General features: G+C 36.0%; 3 protein-coding genes across 5 annotated transcripts; 2 read left to right on the top strand and 1 right to left on the bottom strand.

The window, feature by feature from the left end:
• Nucleotides 1-3,410, bottom strand: LOC127934103 (calponin homology domain-containing protein DDB_G0272472-like). The gene is made up of 7 exons (XM_052531274.1): nt 3,138-3,410; nt 2,176-2,376; nt 1,904-2,091; nt 1,519-1,732; nt 586-684; nt 423-490; nt 1-348 (listed from the first exon to the last, which is right to left on the bottom strand). The coding sequence occupies exons 1-7, from the start codon at nt 3,408-3,410 to the stop codon at nt 192-194; spliced, it is 1,200 nt and encodes a 399-aa protein (XP_052387234.1). The 3' UTR covers nt 1-191.
• A 4,661-nt stretch (nt 3,411-8,071) lies between these two features.
• Nucleotides 8,072-11,008, top strand: LOC127934733 (lymphatic vessel endothelial hyaluronic acid receptor 1). Of its 2 annotated transcripts, none has more exons than XM_052532304.1 (6): nt 8,072-8,257; nt 8,359-8,521; nt 8,864-9,003; nt 10,090-10,485; nt 10,596-10,674; nt 10,750-11,008. In XM_052532304.1, the coding sequence occupies exons 1-6, from the start codon at nt 8,131-8,133 to the stop codon at nt 10,928-10,930; spliced, it is 1,086 nt and encodes a 361-aa protein (XP_052388264.1). In that variant the 5' UTR covers nt 8,072-8,130; the 3' UTR covers nt 10,931-11,008. The 2 variants fall into 2 exon arrangements, with proteins under 2 accessions (XP_052388264.1, XP_052388263.1); XM_052532303.1 differs by having other exon boundaries at nt 8,073-8,257; nt 10,593-10,674.
• Nucleotides 11,009-11,279: 271 nt separating this feature from the next.
• On the top strand, nt 11,280-15,538 carry LOC127934734 (RING finger protein 141-like). 2 transcript variants are annotated; one of them, XM_052532305.1, is made up of 6 exons: nt 11,280-11,405; nt 12,476-12,670; nt 13,256-13,364; nt 13,550-13,731; nt 13,837-13,944; nt 14,343-15,538. In XM_052532305.1, the coding sequence occupies exons 2-6, from the start codon at nt 12,537-12,539 to the stop codon at nt 14,491-14,493; spliced, it is 684 nt and encodes a 227-aa protein (XP_052388265.1). In that variant the 5' UTR covers nt 11,280-11,405; nt 12,476-12,536; the 3' UTR covers nt 14,494-15,538. The 2 variants fall into 2 exon arrangements, with proteins under 2 accessions (XP_052388265.1, XP_052388266.1); XM_052532306.1 differs by lacking the exon at nt 11,280-11,405 and adding an exon at nt 11,451-11,598.
• The last annotated feature ends 85 nt before the right edge of the window (nt 15,539-15,623 follow it).

A 15,623-nucleotide genomic window follows, 5' to 3' on the forward strand; every position in this document is an offset into this window, starting at 1 on the left:
TTTTCATTGGCATGTTTTATAAGAAATGCACTGAGAATTTTACATTTCATAGCTTCCTTTGTACTAAATCTCTTAACCATAGGGATACAGTAACATTTGTTTTGTTTTTTTATATTTAAGGAGATTTGCAACATGTTTACAAGCAATATTTTGTTGTTTGTCTAGTTTTTAGATCTATTGCCCATTCACATTTATTCTTCATCAGTGGGGATCCAGAAATATTCCACTTTCCTGTTTCTCCTTGAACGTCCAGAATCATGGGTATCTGCCGTTGGTGACAGCTCGCTGAAGTGAGCTGGGCCGGTGTCCTGTCCAACTCGAGGGGCAGCCACCCTAAACATCGTCCTGCTGATCAGATGAGACTTAAACACAATACATCTGCTAATCAAAGTTTAGCATTGATAATTAAGAATAAGACCTACCTCCCTGAGCTCTTCTCTGAATCCTCACTGTTGAGGTCAGGTGTGGAGATGTACACAGGGTCTCCTTCCTGTTGGGTGCATGTTGTTTAATGCTATTATCTAGCAAGAAAACATGTGTTTACACTTTTGTTAATGTGTAGGAATGACAGGCAGGACATTTTACCGTGAAGTTCCTTGGAGTGCCATCTCGATTTTTTAGGATCCTAACCCTCTGGTCGCTTTCAGTCATGCACAGGAAGTAGCTCTTAATATTAGCTTGACACTGCAGTGAGATGGCAGTATGTGTTATTGTGCAATCAGTTAAAAAGCGATAATTTCACAAGATGGGTGGTAGTTCTATTTTGAAAATGCACTTTTTAAGTTATTTATTTAAGATTTATATCAAACATTATTCATATTATTCCCTTGAATATTTTAATAAAATTGTCATATTCATGACAATTAAAAAGATCTATTGGATCAGTAATATGTTTTTATGAATAAAAATACCAAATACAGTGAACACATTTGTAATATTGTGAAATATTAAATGTAAAATACCTCGTTTGTATTTTATATATTTTAAAATATAATGCACTCCTGTGATGCAAAGCTGAATTTTCAGCATCATTGCTCCAGTCTTCAGTTTCACATGATTCTTCAGAAATCATTCTAGTATGCCGATTTGATACTCGTGAAACATTAATTAATACTGAAAACAGCTGTGCCAGTTAATATTTTTGTGGAAACTATAATACCTTTTTTTATTTTTTTTATTTTTTTTTATTTTTTTAGGATTCTTTGGTTAATTTTTTCTCTTTTTTTACTAGAAATATTTTGTTACTTTGTAAATGTCTTAAACTTTTGATCAATTTAATGTATCCTTGCTGGGAAAAAAAGTATTAATTTAATTCAGAAAAAGTCTTACTGACCCCAATAGTCTGTGTGTGTGTGTTTGTGTTTATTATACAGTATATTTATATAATTTTGAATATACATTTATTTGACAGCAGATTTGTTGATTTGTTAACAGAAAAATTTGTATAATAAGTGATGGTAAAATTCACATATATTCATGATGGACTAAAGGAATGGCCCTACATTCGAGAGGACATACTGCTTTGGTCTGCCGGAGAGACTTAAGTTCTTCCTGGCTTCTGATGACTTCTGCCAGAGCCTGGTGCTTTTCTCTCCAGCTGAGACACTCCCTTGTGCGATCTTCCCTCTCCCGCTCAACTAAATGTCTTTCCTGCTCAGCCTCCTGCTGGGCTTTATTGGCCCTTTCTCTCTGCTCTTCAGCAACCAGAGCTCTGCGTCTGGAGTTCACCTCCCTACAGAGAGAGAGAGAGAGAGAGCATGACAGTGACAGACAACATCATGAACCAGACTCTTCCCATTTAGTTTTATTGCTTTATAATAGTCTGAAAACTGCCAGACCAGGATCCATTCACAATACTTGTATAACAAAGATAAATGGCATTACTGAATGCTTTTGTGCTTACTTTTCCATTATCTTCACATTCTCCTCAGTCAGCTCCTTCAGTTTGTGTCGTAACGTGTTCCTCTCATCCTCCAGTATTGTGTTCTCCTCCAGGAGAGCCTGCTTTTCTCCTGACACCCTGTCTAGTTTAAGCTTGCTCTCGAAGTAATTCTTTTCAACTTGAGCTAAAAGTAGCTGGACACCACTGTGCTATGGATGACAGTATGCAAATGATTATAGCGAGTCAAATATAGCATTATTTTGCATCTTGTGTGTATGATATTGTATCTGTACCCCTTTTTTCAGCAGATGTAGTTCTTCACAGAGTCGTGTTTTGTCAACCACTGCGAGATCTTTTTCTTGCCTGCTGTCCAGAGCCCGGGCCTCCGCCAGTGCCCTTGTCTTGTCCGCCTCTGTTCGTCCTCTATCAGCATCCTCAGCTGCCCTGGAACACAATGTCGCCCTCTGCTGGCTGACATGAAGTGTCTGTTTCAACTAATTTATTATAAAGAAAAAAAAAGGACAGAACCATTATTTTTTGTTCCTCTGCATCTTCTGTGATGTCTTATGTGTAACACACCTCTTTAACTTGGGCCCGGAGGTCCTGGTTGAGATTGCGCAGGTTTCTCATGGTATGCTCACTCTCAGTCCTCATCATTATCCTTTCCATGTGAATTTCGTTAGACAGATACTTGTTTTCTTTTTTTAGGTCCTCATATTCCTGAACAATCCAGATACAGTGGTTGGGGGGGGGGGGGGGACTTGCTGGAAATTCTATAGTTCTTAATTATATTTACCCTTCATATTATATATATATATATTAGATATATATACACACACACACAAACATTTACACACATACAGTATGTATTGTTTTATTTATTCTTAATTGAATGTATTATATTGTTGATTAATAATTTTTAATGAATATTTTTATTCTCTAATATATTATTATTATTAATAAACTGGTCACTTGTCAAGTTGTCTAAATTAAACTGAAAAATGTTTTTATGTTGGCAACTACCTAAAAAAAATAAAAAATAATATATATATATATATATATATATATATATATATATATATATATAAAATTATAAAATAATTATTTATTAATAATTATTAGTTTTAGTGTGCCATAATAACCCTGAAATTATGAATTTACATTTTTTGGTAAACTCTCTTTAATCTAAAAAGGAAAAAAAAAATCTAAAAGACTATTTTTATATATCAGGATCTAGTCTCATGTCAGCACCTACCTTCCTCTTCCTCACTAGTTCTCCCTGCAGGTGGTTGATCTGCAGGAAGGAGCCGCTGGCACTCAGAGCACTCACGGGTCGGACCGCACGTACAGGTCTTCGATGAGGGTGTGTGGGTTTCGAAACTCCTTTAATCTCCTCAATGCTTTCGAATCGGCCACTCATGTTGTTGCTGCTGTGAGAAAGGAACTTAAAAGTACCGCTGTCTGAAGCAGGGGTCCTCAGTGAAGTCAGAGCCTGGAGCTCTCCATGAGAGCTGGCCCTTAGGGTCATCGCTCTGACCCAAAGTCCCTGTAGACATAAATGCAATGGGAACCAAGGAGAATCACCAACATGCAGCCTAGATCAATAATTTATGAGGAAATGTTATACCAACTCACATGTAGCAGACACTCTATGCTACAGTAGCACAAGGGATCATTCACAGCTCCTTGACTAATTGCACCATAGTGCCTCACATCATCCTGAAATCAGCTGGTTAGGGTTAGCAGCATATTGGTAATGATGCCAGGATTGAAGACTGACTAGATTTTTTTAATTTCCTGACGAAAATGTAACTGGAGTTTACCAAGAATATCCTGCTAGCAAGATGCTAAGGTGTTAAGGGTGGTTCTTCAGAAGTGTCTTTGATATTCTGATAATTATATATGACTTAGTCTACGTCAGTCATGTCATCCATCATGTCACACCACATAATCACTTTGTCGCTCTCTCTCTTGTTTCATACAAGCACAGCTGGCATAATCTCACATCTCAGGTATTGATTGTAGTAAAAACTACCTCAGATTTCAGTGTTATTATTATTGCAATCAGTGCTGGTCCCAGACTTCTGGGGGCCCTGAGCAAAAACTTTGTCAATTTGATGTTGATTCATATTAAAGTTACTAAAGTAATTCAGTGAAGAGCAGTGAATGATTCTCTCATTTTCTTTTGTTGTTTGATTAATAACAGAGAAAGCAACAGATTTATTAGGTTTCTGTCACTTTAAGACAAAAATATACTGACAAGCATGACTTATTTTTGTATGTATTTGTTCCTTTAAGCACACACCAAAGCACAGAGTAGCACATAGGCTACTTGTCCGTACATGTTTCACTCCATCTTGGGTCACGTGCACTGAAAGCCTCCTGGGGTACAGGGTGTCTTTCGCAGCTTAGTATGCTTTTAAATCTTTTTTTAATTTTTTATTACTGAGTTCATCCAGCAAGTGATTGTCTATTACAAAAGTCATGTTACATGATTTGACTGATTTGGATGATAGGAAGGGCAGTAGTGCACTGCTTTGAAGGAAAGGAAAAGAATACACCATAGTCTTTCCATAATCACTGGAAGCCAAAATTATATTATTAAAATTCTATGCACAGCCCTTATCATTAAAACATCATGAGCAAGAGGTCCCCAGGTGTTTCGAGGGGCCCTGCGGTACTTGCATATTTTGAGTATAGGGTGAACAGCACTGATGCAAAATGTGTACAGTTTTTGTCTGTATCTTAGCAGATTGTTTTGCACATTGTAAAGGGTCATTCATGCAGAATGGGTTTTTGCATTCCACTCTGCTCCTTTTCCATAGTTTTTCTATGGAACGCACTAGAGAGACATGTTTGACCGTTACACTCAACTTTGAAAAAACATCCTGGCCTGTATCTTACATTTTTAAATGCAAAATAGTGTCCTGTTTGAATGGTTCCTAATGGACTTTTTTTTTTCTTAAAGGAAGTTTAAAACAACAGGTCATATTAAAAATCTATTAAACTCAAATCAATATTTTATATCCATATATTTATTTATTTTGTGATTGCCCATTAACACAACATTCAGGCAATTTACTACATATATTAAACCTCCAATAACACATGAAAAAAGATCAATAGCATAATTAAATGACTTAACAAATAATTATTCAGAATCATTTGCATTATGTTTGCTGTTATAGTAACAGTCAACTGTAATAACAGCAGATCCTTTACAAGTATGGTGTACAAGATTGATTCTCTTTACTTTACAGAGCAAGGAAATTCAACCCCCTCCATTGTAAATGTATTATTCAAGCAGAGTGAAGCAGCACAAATAGAACAAGTTCCACTGGCCCAGATAGCTTTGTTTGTGGTTTTGCTTTAAACCTCAACTGTCTAACTACAATTGTATGGGACTATGTCAAGTGCCTTGCGAAAGTATTCACATTTTATGTTACTGCCATATGTTAAAATACTTTAAATTACTTTTTTTTCTCACATCAATCTACATTCCAAACACCATAATGTTGAATAAAATAATAATAATTAAAAAAATTATTATTATTATTAAAAAAGATGTTTTTGATATCTTTGCAAATTTGTTCGCAGCAATCGGCTTGTTTCCCTAGGATCACTGTCAAGTCCGGTAATTATTGTCACCACTCCTATGCTCTCAGCACTCCCCAGTCCAGTTGTGTCACACCAGAGTCTCTACACAAGATGGCTGCCAACACAGAGCCTCTCCAAAAGATGGCCGCCATTCCAGAGCCATTCCATGACCAGTGCCTCAAGGTCAGTACCAAGGTATTTGAGATTATCATCCAGTGTGGAGGATCCACCATTGATACTGGTGCGAGCAGCAGGTATCCCAAGGGCCTTAGAACAAGTCCTCACAGAGACTGTTCCCCTGGACATGTGTGTGGTTTGGGCCACACACACCACTGCAGTTCCTGAAGGAGGTAGCAGCCTTTGCTGCAGAACCTTCTGAGGAAGTGGTGTTTGTTCCAGTCACCGAATTCACTCCCAAGTCTGCTCCACTCCCAGTGTTTAGTAAGCAGTCTGCTCACAAACCCACTCCAGTCCTTGAGTTCTGTTCCTATGACTCCAGTTCCCTCACCACGGCCAGGAGTGCCGTTTCCTGTTCCAATAACTCATGAGTCCAGCACTTCCTGAGGTGATGGTTTCTGCTACAGAACCTCCAGAGGCAGCGGTGTCTGCCTTTAAACTCTCTGACTGTCCTGTCAGAACAGCTGTGTTTCCACCACTGGAACTTTACCTAGAAACTTGGTAGTTTAGACTGGTACTTGGTGTGTTTCCACTGCTTGCAAGGTAGTACTTTTTCAAAGGTCCGGATCTTTCTGGGGCGGGACTTTGGCACTAAACATGATGATTGGTTGAGTGCACGCTGCATTGTGATCTCAACCACCGTTTATTCTGATAATTTTCTAAATATTACTGTTATTGTGTCATGAAATTTAGATTTAAACAGTATTATTAGACGAGAATGTAGTCGTTTAAAATTCAAATCTGCGGTTTATTTATAAAGACAGCGCCCATTTAAAAATGTTTTCATTGATTTCGGAGATTATCAGATATCAGAGATTATCTATTCTGTTTGCACTTGCATCGTCCCATCCGCGGGAGTTCACACTCCCGAGTCAAACTCGCAAAGTTCAAACTTACTGAGGATGCAAGTCCGAAATTTGCATACTTTTTTTTGTATTGAGAAACACACACCAATTGCTGAGTATTGTCTAGCCCAGGGGTGGCAAAACTCCAGTCCTGGAGAGCCGCAGCCCTGCAGAGGTCACCTCCAAGGTTAATTAAAACTCACCTGCCTGTAGCTTCCTAGTAGCCCTTCCGACGTTGATTAACTTGTTCAGGTGTGTTTGATTAGGGTTGAAGCAAAACTCTGCAGGGCTGTGGATCTCCAGGACTGACGTTTGCCACCCCTGGTCTAGCCTGTTTAGTGTTCCTGTGTTTTCCTAGTTCCTTGTTTCCTTGCCTTGTTTTGACAATGGACTGTTTACTTTTATCTGGTTATTCGCTTCCTGCCTGGACCTTCCCATGTTTGTGGATTACTGTTTTGTCTCACCCTGGATTATACCTGTTTGCTGTTGATTTGACCCTGTCTAACTGACCACTCTTGTAAATAAAGCCTGCACTTGGATTCTCAACCCCGTTGTCACGTCTCCACATTAGAATTATGGTGTGTGGAGTGTAGATTGATGTAGAAAAACAATAATTTAAAGCATTTTAACATAAAGCAACAACTTACAAAACCTGAAAAAAATGAAGCTGTATGAATACTTTTTCAAGACACTGTAAAAGAAGCATAGTACACAAACTTTTTCAAATGTCAAATGAGTAATACTTAAAAAAAATGGTCAAAACCTTTTGTCATCTTCCTGTGTTCTCAGAAAAGTCGGAGAAAAATATGTTTATGTTCTAAGTCAGGAATTTAAAGATAAGATAATTGTTTGAATCTGCAAAAATGGTACAGGATGCTATGAATAACTTCCTATAATTTTCTACTTCTCCCCTGAGTGTTCATTTAGAGGAGATGCTTTCTATGCTTAAATGCAAGATCATCACTATCAAGTAACATTGTTTATAAATCACTGTTCTCTATCCCAGAGCTTCTTACAAAAGCATGTCACTTTGCTGGTTTCTTTGAAAGTGAAAGTGGTAATTAGCCTTTCTGTATATTTAGCCTTCAGAATCACAGACAGCACTCCAAAGAATGATCTGCAGAAGGAAGCAGGCCTAATTCAGCAGTCTTTTGCTATAGTCACACATTAGGCTTATAAAATTCTTCTCCAAGGACACGTTTAGAGGAAATATTTTTCCAGTAGATTAAAAGTGTCAGTGACCTCAACAATGTGTTAAGTCAGCATTCACATTGAATTTTACCTGAAATAATAATTATAATTATATAAAACTTTTAGAGAGAGAGAGAGAGAGAGAGAAAGAGAGACTGAAAGAGGTGTCTTATAGTAGACTGATAGTGTTTATAGTGCCCAGTATAGCTGCTTGGAAGTCAGATATTTTTCCAACTTGACCAGAATGTCTATATGTACATAATGTATCTAATGAATTCAAAGATAATGGGCAAAACTGTTACACAACCACAGGAAGTGAACGTTTCTTAGTTGTCCTCTGCCCTAGCTTAAATGCCCTCTTTGGGAAGGTCGTCTTACAGATCATCCTCAACCTCCTGTTTCCTATTTTAATGGGTCTCTTTCTGCAGCAACATCAGAATGAGTGTGTTCAAGCCTCTGGACAGTTTTGCTGGCATGTTCTGCATGGCTAGAGCCTGGTTACCATTATATCTACTGTTCTTCTTATTTATAAGCACACCCTGTCTAGATGTGAGTCAAATTCAAGGTAGGTTTATCTTTTTCTTTTTCCTCTTGATTTCCAATTTTTAAAGGTTTGTGAACTTTTGCATTTTATTAAAACCTTTTTTTTTTTTTGGTTGTTTTTAGTCCCTACAAATGGAATTTCTGGAGTGTTGTTAGTCCAATCCATGACCAATGTGTACAGTTTTAATGCCACCACAGCCAAAGAGGTATGTGAGACTATCAAAATGAGAATTGCTAAAAAGGCTGAAGTGGAAACAGCAAACAAAAATGGCTTACAGACATGCAGGTAAATCACTATTTAAAGAGAGATATTAAATAGACATAGTCAAATGAAAAAATATTATTGTAGATATATGATATTGATTTGCTCTTTTAGGACATAAGAATCTTATTTTTAAATAACATTTTAAAAACCTGGATTCCTTATATATGTAATTTTAAAGTACAGTACTTTGTCATTTAAATATAATATGGGCCTGCTTGAATGTCCAGTACACAAACCTTCAATAATACGATACACAAGATACACAAATGCTTGAAGTTCAACTTTGAGAAGTTGGTTAAAAATTATCTTTTAACTCTATAGTTTCTGTTTTTGCTAAGAGTGCAATATTATGCTTTCACACAGGTATGGTTGGGTTGAAGAGCGAATTGCAGTTATTCCTCGAATCGAAAAAAATATAAATTGTGGTAAAAACAACTTAGGCGTTATTGTTTGGACAACTACAATCAGCCAAATGTTTGACGTTTTCTGTTTCAAGCCAGCAGGTAATAATACTGTATGTATAATATTGATAAGGAACAACGATGTTTAACCTCTTAAAACCCGAGAAATTTTTTTCCCATGTCTTTACATTGTTTATAGCATTGTAAATAGATATTTCATTCATAAGTTATGCTATGTTCTCGTAAGAGGACATTGGGACTCAATTTCTTTAAAAAACAAATAATAAAAAGACATGAATGAACATTTTTTAAATCACCAATACATTTTTAATTTTCAAGATTTTTTTTTTTTTACTAAATATTGTATAAAGATGTTTCTCGACTATGTTATAACAGAATGATTCAATATACAGTATTATTATTATATATTACAATATATAATATAAACAGGTTTTCTCATTATATAAAATGTATCTATAAATTAAATCTTATTTGCAAATTAATGTGTTTTTGGGCTACCATGCAATGAAAATAGAAGTGCAATAATGGGAGTAATAAATTATAAAGTTTACATAATATATCATATTTCATAGGATATTGAAATATAATTTCTTTCCTTGTTCATTTGTTATGTCTCCCAAAATGCGTAATAAACATGCTTTTAGTCTCTGTGTCCTCATATGAGGACATGTATGAAATCAACGTCCTGTTTCGTAACAGAAAGTCATATTTTGATTTGAAACCCCATTACATTTTCCTGAGATGTTGATTAATGACACACAATTAAAAAATATGATTTAAAGGATAATCACCAAATATGATCATATTTCCATAAGAGTGTCACAAAATTAATTTCAGATATTTTTGAAGACCAAAGAGAAGGAGTGGTCATAGTGAAACATCCAATCATTTGGTATCTCTGAAAAGCCCTGAAAGTTCTTTGTACAGGACATCCAGACTTAAAACTGTGGCATGAACAGTCTCAGAGAAATTCACAAAAATATAATGTCCTCATATGAGGCCGCAGGGTCTTAAGAGGTTAAAATGTGATTAGGAAGAAAATACAATATGCCGATGTTGACATTTTGTAACAAATATATAATTATAATATTAAAGTCAGTAATTAAATCTACTAACATTGTCAATAAAATGTGCTAATCAGAATATGTCTCTCACATTGCACCTCAGGTCCTGGTGGATCATTTGAAACAACATCAAGCAGGTTTCAACCTACTACAAGAGAAAGAACACCCTCAAACAAGCATTATTCCACTAGAACAACCCATCCATCATCCATTAAGTCAACCTCTTCTCCTACCTACACTTCTAGATCCCTCCACACATCCAGTCCATCCATTTCCTCTGCTTTCAACACTTCCACAACATTTACAACACTTTCTAACATCAGAAACAATTCCCAGGCAACGACAAGCCCTCTGTCTCTCTCATCAACCGAATTTTCAACCTCATCCCCCATATCTTCCACTAATTCATCTACTCAATTTCATCTTCAGCATAGTTCAACTCCAACAAGCCAGCCTGCATTGTCCCAGACCACAACACCTAACACATCGCCCATTGAAGGTTGGGTTTCAAAACTTTTTCTAGATGACTTTTGTAAATGAGCTTTCAATGTGAATGACTTTGCACATCAATTTTTATCACGTTCTTTTGTTTTTGTTATATTTTAGCAGCTCCCAAAACATTTGTCATCATTTCTGTTGTGCTACTGTTCTTGCTGGTAGCGGCAGGTGCATCTTGGTATCTTAAAATGTAAGTGTTTAATCTACTGTCGTGAGAAAAGAGTTGTAATATGCATACTCTTCACTGACTAGTGCTTTGCTTTAGTAAACGACGACAGCGGTTTCCATCCTGGACCAGAATGAGGCCAAAACAGATTATTGAAACCGAAATGTGGAAACGAATAAGTGAGAGGCATTGTATGCCAGAACATACCAGCAAAGACAACAACAATAGGATATTCGACAACCTCATCCTTCAAATGGAACAAGACCTGGACTCACTCTAAAAAACACTCAATTTTTGTAAAAACACAGTAGGCCTACTTTGATAAAAATAAATAAATCATTAAAAACTGTCACTGTAACTGCATGTACTTAGCACATTCAGATTTTTATTCTGTAACATAAAAAAGAAAGTCAAACAGATTTGGAACAACATTGTAGTTCTTTGGGTTTTTAAATGTTACTTTGTTTTTAGTTTGCTGCTTTTAATTTTCAAATATTATTTCACTTTCAGATATCAATAACTGATGTAAATACTAATATGTTTTTTAATGAGGCCATATGATACGCCTATATGATACGCTTTAAATTCTTTTGTTGTACTTGTTGACTTGTCTGTAGTATCTATGGTAGTATCAAGGCTCAATGGATTTTATCATAGAGCGTGCTCATGACATCATCAACCCGCGTCAAGGTTTTTGTTGTTGTTATCATACTTATCATCTTGAATATTTGCCAGGATAAAACAAATGTCAGCAGGTTTGTAGTCATTTATTTGCACGTTTGTAGCTTATACTAAGTGTTGAGTGTATTTGCGTTACTGTCTTTATGTATTGTTTCTGCTAGCCAAGCTAACACTAGTAACGTTAACTTAGATGTTTTTATATCAACATCGTCGATTACAAATGCACATGGTTCACTCGTCTACTTGTTTGTGCATGTTTTGAAAGAGGTAAGAAGATTATTAAACACATATTCTGAAAGTAAGGTGCACGTATTACGAATAAATGTATCGGGGATTATTTCAAAGTTTGCGAAATTTACCACTAATGTCACTGACAACTTGAACCTTTCATCGATACGAATAAGTAGTGTGACGAATCATTTAATATTAGCAGTTTATTATGATTCATTTGTGGACATGCTTCTTTTTTTAGCACATCAGGTTCACATTGTTTTTCTGTAGGTGTAGTAATAACATGAGCATAATCTTCATTTGTATCAGTATTTTGAATATTGAAACATGGACAGTGGGGTCCATGTTTAACTTTCCATTCCTTTGCCATTACAAGTCATGTCTTTAGTACAATATGAGTGAAAGGTTAAACTGCAAAGTTAAAAAGATAAAAAAAAAATGTAAACCATGATAATCATGTTATCCTGCTTAATTTGAGAATGGTTCAAATCAAAGCATTTTATAGATTAAGTCCATTTTAAGGAAGCAAGGACATCTGACAGTGTGTACAAAGTTCACATGATCAGTGTCACAAAATGACTTATATTAACGATTTACTTACTATTTTTTTCTTTCTCTTATTAAAAATAATATTAATAATAATTTCTCTCTCTCTTTGAATCCCAAGTTTTCAGTGTGGTTTCAGAGTTTTGGACACCACTGTGTATGTCAAAAAAAAAAATAATGAATCACATTTTAGCTTTTTGAACTTCACTTAAATATACGTACATTTGGTGTGACAAATTAATTTGAAATACAAATTCTGTGTATGCTATATTTCACGTGTAAGAAAATGCCTATTTAAGTTAGTTTTTAAAGACGTATAACATGTCAGACTGCATAATGTGTCATATCAACATCCTCTCTTATCTAGGGCCTCCAGCGGTGAATGAGGTCTAGAGCTGTTTTGGAGCAGCCCTCCATCTGGAACCAAGATGGGCCAGCAGCTTTCTGGCCAGGCAATGACCAGACTGCCTGAGAAACTGATCAAACATGCGGGGCTTGTGCGTGACAGCGGTTACCTCACCTATGATGAGTTCTTGGGACGTATGGCGGAGCTCAATGATGTGTAAGTGAGGTTTGAGGATTAAACATTTTAGTGACACTATAGCCTGCTGGAGTTTGATTCGAATGTGACATCCCATAAAAAAATAAAATAAAATAAAAATTATTAATAATATTAAAAGTAATATAATATTAAATACTACATTTAAATAATACCATAGTTTTCTCTCTGGCCCATCCTGTACATAATGTGTACCCAGAAAGTGTTTCTTTTCCTGCAAGGGTAATCTAATTGTGAGCTTATGTTTGTAAAACATTAATTTAGTTTGGATGTTAAATCTAGTAATGAAAACTGTTTAGTACATCAATAAAAAGAGCTACAATCTGGGTTACAGCAAGGCACTTACAATGAATGAGGCCAGTTCATAAATGCTTACATTTTTTAATTGTAATTTAAATTTCATTATAGAAAATAATACAACAATAATAAATACAAATATATACTGTAGTATTTATAAAAAAAAATATTTCTATATTTCTTGTTTATTTTTAAGTCTGTACTTTAATCTGAAAACACACACATTATCCAGTTTGATGTGATGTGAAAGATATCTGAAAGATAAGAATCTGGCTTCATTTTCTTCCACAGAACTGCTAAACTAGCCTCTGGCCAAAAGAAACATCTTTTGTTTGAAGTACAGACGGGATCTGATGCAACAGTGTTATGGAAGGTTGCTGTGAGAATAGTGTGCACCAAGGTGAGATTAATACACACACTTCTCAATTTCTAGCTGGAATGTATTAAAAGGATTTTTACAATGTCAAACTGTTTTCTAAAATACAGACATCAATCATTTATTCCGTACTGCAAATTTAAAATGTGTGATTGATGTTTATCTAGGGTTGAATGGCAATTGTTACTGCTCTCTCCTTGTGCTTGTAGATTAACAAGGAGGATGGAATGGTGGAGGCCTCCCGTATTATGAATCTGTACCAGTTTATCCAGCTCTACAAAGACATCACCAGTCAGGCAGCTGAAGTACTGAGTTCAAAGGCTACGGCAGAGGGATCCTGTGGACCGCTGTCATCAGAAGACACATGCCAGGCCAGCATATGGATGGGCAGGTACTTCAAAGACTGTGTTTGTTCGGTTTACCAAATCTGCACCTGATGTAATGATGCATAATAGATGACTCATTGTCTCACCATGCAAAATTTGCTGTGTAACAGGGTGAAACAGTTGACTGATGAGGAAGAATGCTGTATCTGCATGGATGGGAAAGCAGACCTGATTCTGCCCTGTGCACACAGCTTCTGTCAGAAGTGCATTGACAAGTGGTATGAACCTGTGATTCATTATCATTATTCATTTATGGATAAGTTCACCCAAATAATAAAAAATCTGTCATCCTTTACTCAACCTCATATTGTTCCAAACCTGTACGACGCGTTTGAGATAGACGGGGCATAGAGGACCTACAGTAATGTACAGTATTTGAAAAATAATGTTTTTTTGTTTTTTTACATTAAAGCATGTCAACATATTCTGTTACACCAAATACATGAAATAATGGTCTTTTAAAAAAGCATCTTATGACCCCTTTAATTAAACAGGCCGAAATTATAAAGGAAAAAGGTCAAACAGGTTTGGATCAACATTCTGACCATAACAGAATCCATAAATTATTTTAATCAGCCATTGACAAACCCAGCTTGTGTGTCTGTGCCTCATATAGGAGCGGTCAGAGCCGAAACTGCCCCGTCTGCCGGATTCAGGTGACTGCCGCCAATGAATCGTGGGTCATGTCAGATGCTCCCACGGAGGAAGATATGGCTGGGTACATTCTCAATCTAGCGGATGAAGCTGGGCACCCACACAGACCTTAGAATGAAACCCCATGCCACTGTCATGCTCCCTGTCTACTCATGACAGATGACCTTCTTTGAACAGTTATTTAGGGTGACTGGGTTTTTGTTGCACTTTGTAGTGTCACTCACTGGAGGCAATAACTGCTGATTTATTTACTTTTTAAAAAACAATTTTTAGGTTAATGCATAATATTATAACACCTGGTCAATTCATAGACGTGACTGTGAACTGTATGCAGGTAAATGCTAGACAACACGTAGCAGCAGAACTTCATTGCCTAGTTGCACTTGCCATTTTATCTTGTGAAGTAATTGCACTTAATTGCTTTTGTTCCGTAAAAGCCTTGTAATACCTGGATAAGCGTCACAGTATCAGCATGTGCAACAGTTTAATAGTATTGATGCTATAATTCAGTTTTACATGATTCAGTTACATTGACTGTACAGTTGAAGTGCATTTATAATCTTAAGGTTTAATGGAATTACTGTAGTGATCTGTTTGACACGAACTCTCTTATGTTTTTCTAAGTTGGACCAAAAGTTAATTGTAGGGCATGACTCGTATAACATTCATTATGAGACATAATTGGGATGAATTAACATTTGAGAATGAACTAATTTGCTTGTTTTCTTTTGGAGCCTAATGAGTTGCAAATGAAGCTTTTATTTTATGGGGCATCACCTCAGAGGTGGTTAGTTACCGTTTCATATTTTTCTGGTTTGAAATCTTATGACTTTTCATCCTGCACTTTTGTGTGTATGAGAGAGACTGTGAATCTATGGGCTTAGGAAATGCACTTGTATTATAAAAGATATGTATAGATCAAACTTTATATACAAGTCCAAATTTGTGTGGAAGTTGTCTAGTTTTTAAAAACGTTTGTTTCTGCAATATTGTCACAGATTTATAGAGGTGAGACTGAGTGTTTGAAGTTTAATCTGAGAAAATGACACTAGTTACTGCTTCCTTTTGTGACCGAGTACTTTAACATATGGACTGAACTTGGTTGTTTGCCGTTCCCTTTTCTTGTGTAAACCTTAAATAAAGTAAATTGAATATTTAGTTCTAGCTAGTTCTTGAATGAAGGCTGTAAGACATCCCGCTACTTCCACTGGGCTGCAGTGTGGAGCAAATAAAGAATCATTTC

Source organism: Carassius gibelio, chromosome A18, assembly GCF_023724105.1.
Source record: "Carassius gibelio isolate Cgi1373 ecotype wild population from Czech Republic chromosome A18, carGib1.2-hapl.c, whole genome shotgun sequence".
NCBI classification, from domain to species: Eukaryota; Metazoa; Chordata; class Actinopteri; order Cypriniformes; family Cyprinidae; genus Carassius; species Carassius gibelio.

Bases quoted from the DNA above. Each gene is read 5' to 3' on its own strand.
- LOC127934733 (XM_052532303.1), top strand. From the start codon at position 8,131: ATGAGTGTGTTCAAGCCTCTGGACAGTTTTGCTGGCATGTTCTGCATG. The intron at 8,522-8,863 runs GTAAATCACTAT...GCTTTCACACAG, and splicing joins AATGGCTTACAGACATGCAG to GTATGGTTGGGTTGAAGAGC. The intron at 10,486-10,592 runs GTTGGGTTTCAA...GTTATATTTTAG, and splicing joins TAACACATCGCCCATTGAAG to CAGCTCCCAAAACATTTGTC.
- LOC127934734 (XM_052532305.1), top strand. From the start codon at position 12,537: ATGGGCCAGCAGCTTTCTGGCCAGGCAATGACCAGACTGCCTGAGAAA. The intron at 13,732-13,836 runs GTACTTCAAAGA...GCTGTGTAACAG, and splicing joins GCCAGCATATGGATGGGCAG to GGTGAAACAGTTGACTGATG. The intron at 13,945-14,342 runs GTATGAACCTGT...TGCCTCATATAG, and splicing joins CAGAAGTGCATTGACAAGTG to GAGCGGTCAGAGCCGAAACT.
- LOC127934103 (XM_052531274.1), bottom strand. From the start codon at position 3,410: ATGACCCTAAGGGCCAGCTCTCATGGAGAGCTCCAGGCTCTGACTTCA. The intron at 1,733-1,903 runs GTAAGCACAAAA...CTCTCTCTGTAG, and splicing joins AATGTGAAGATAATGGAAAA to GGAGGTGAACTCCAGACGCA. The intron at 349-422 runs GTAGGTCTTATT...TCATCTGATCAG, and splicing joins TCAGAGAAGAGCTCAGGGAG to CAGGACGATGTTTAGGGTGG.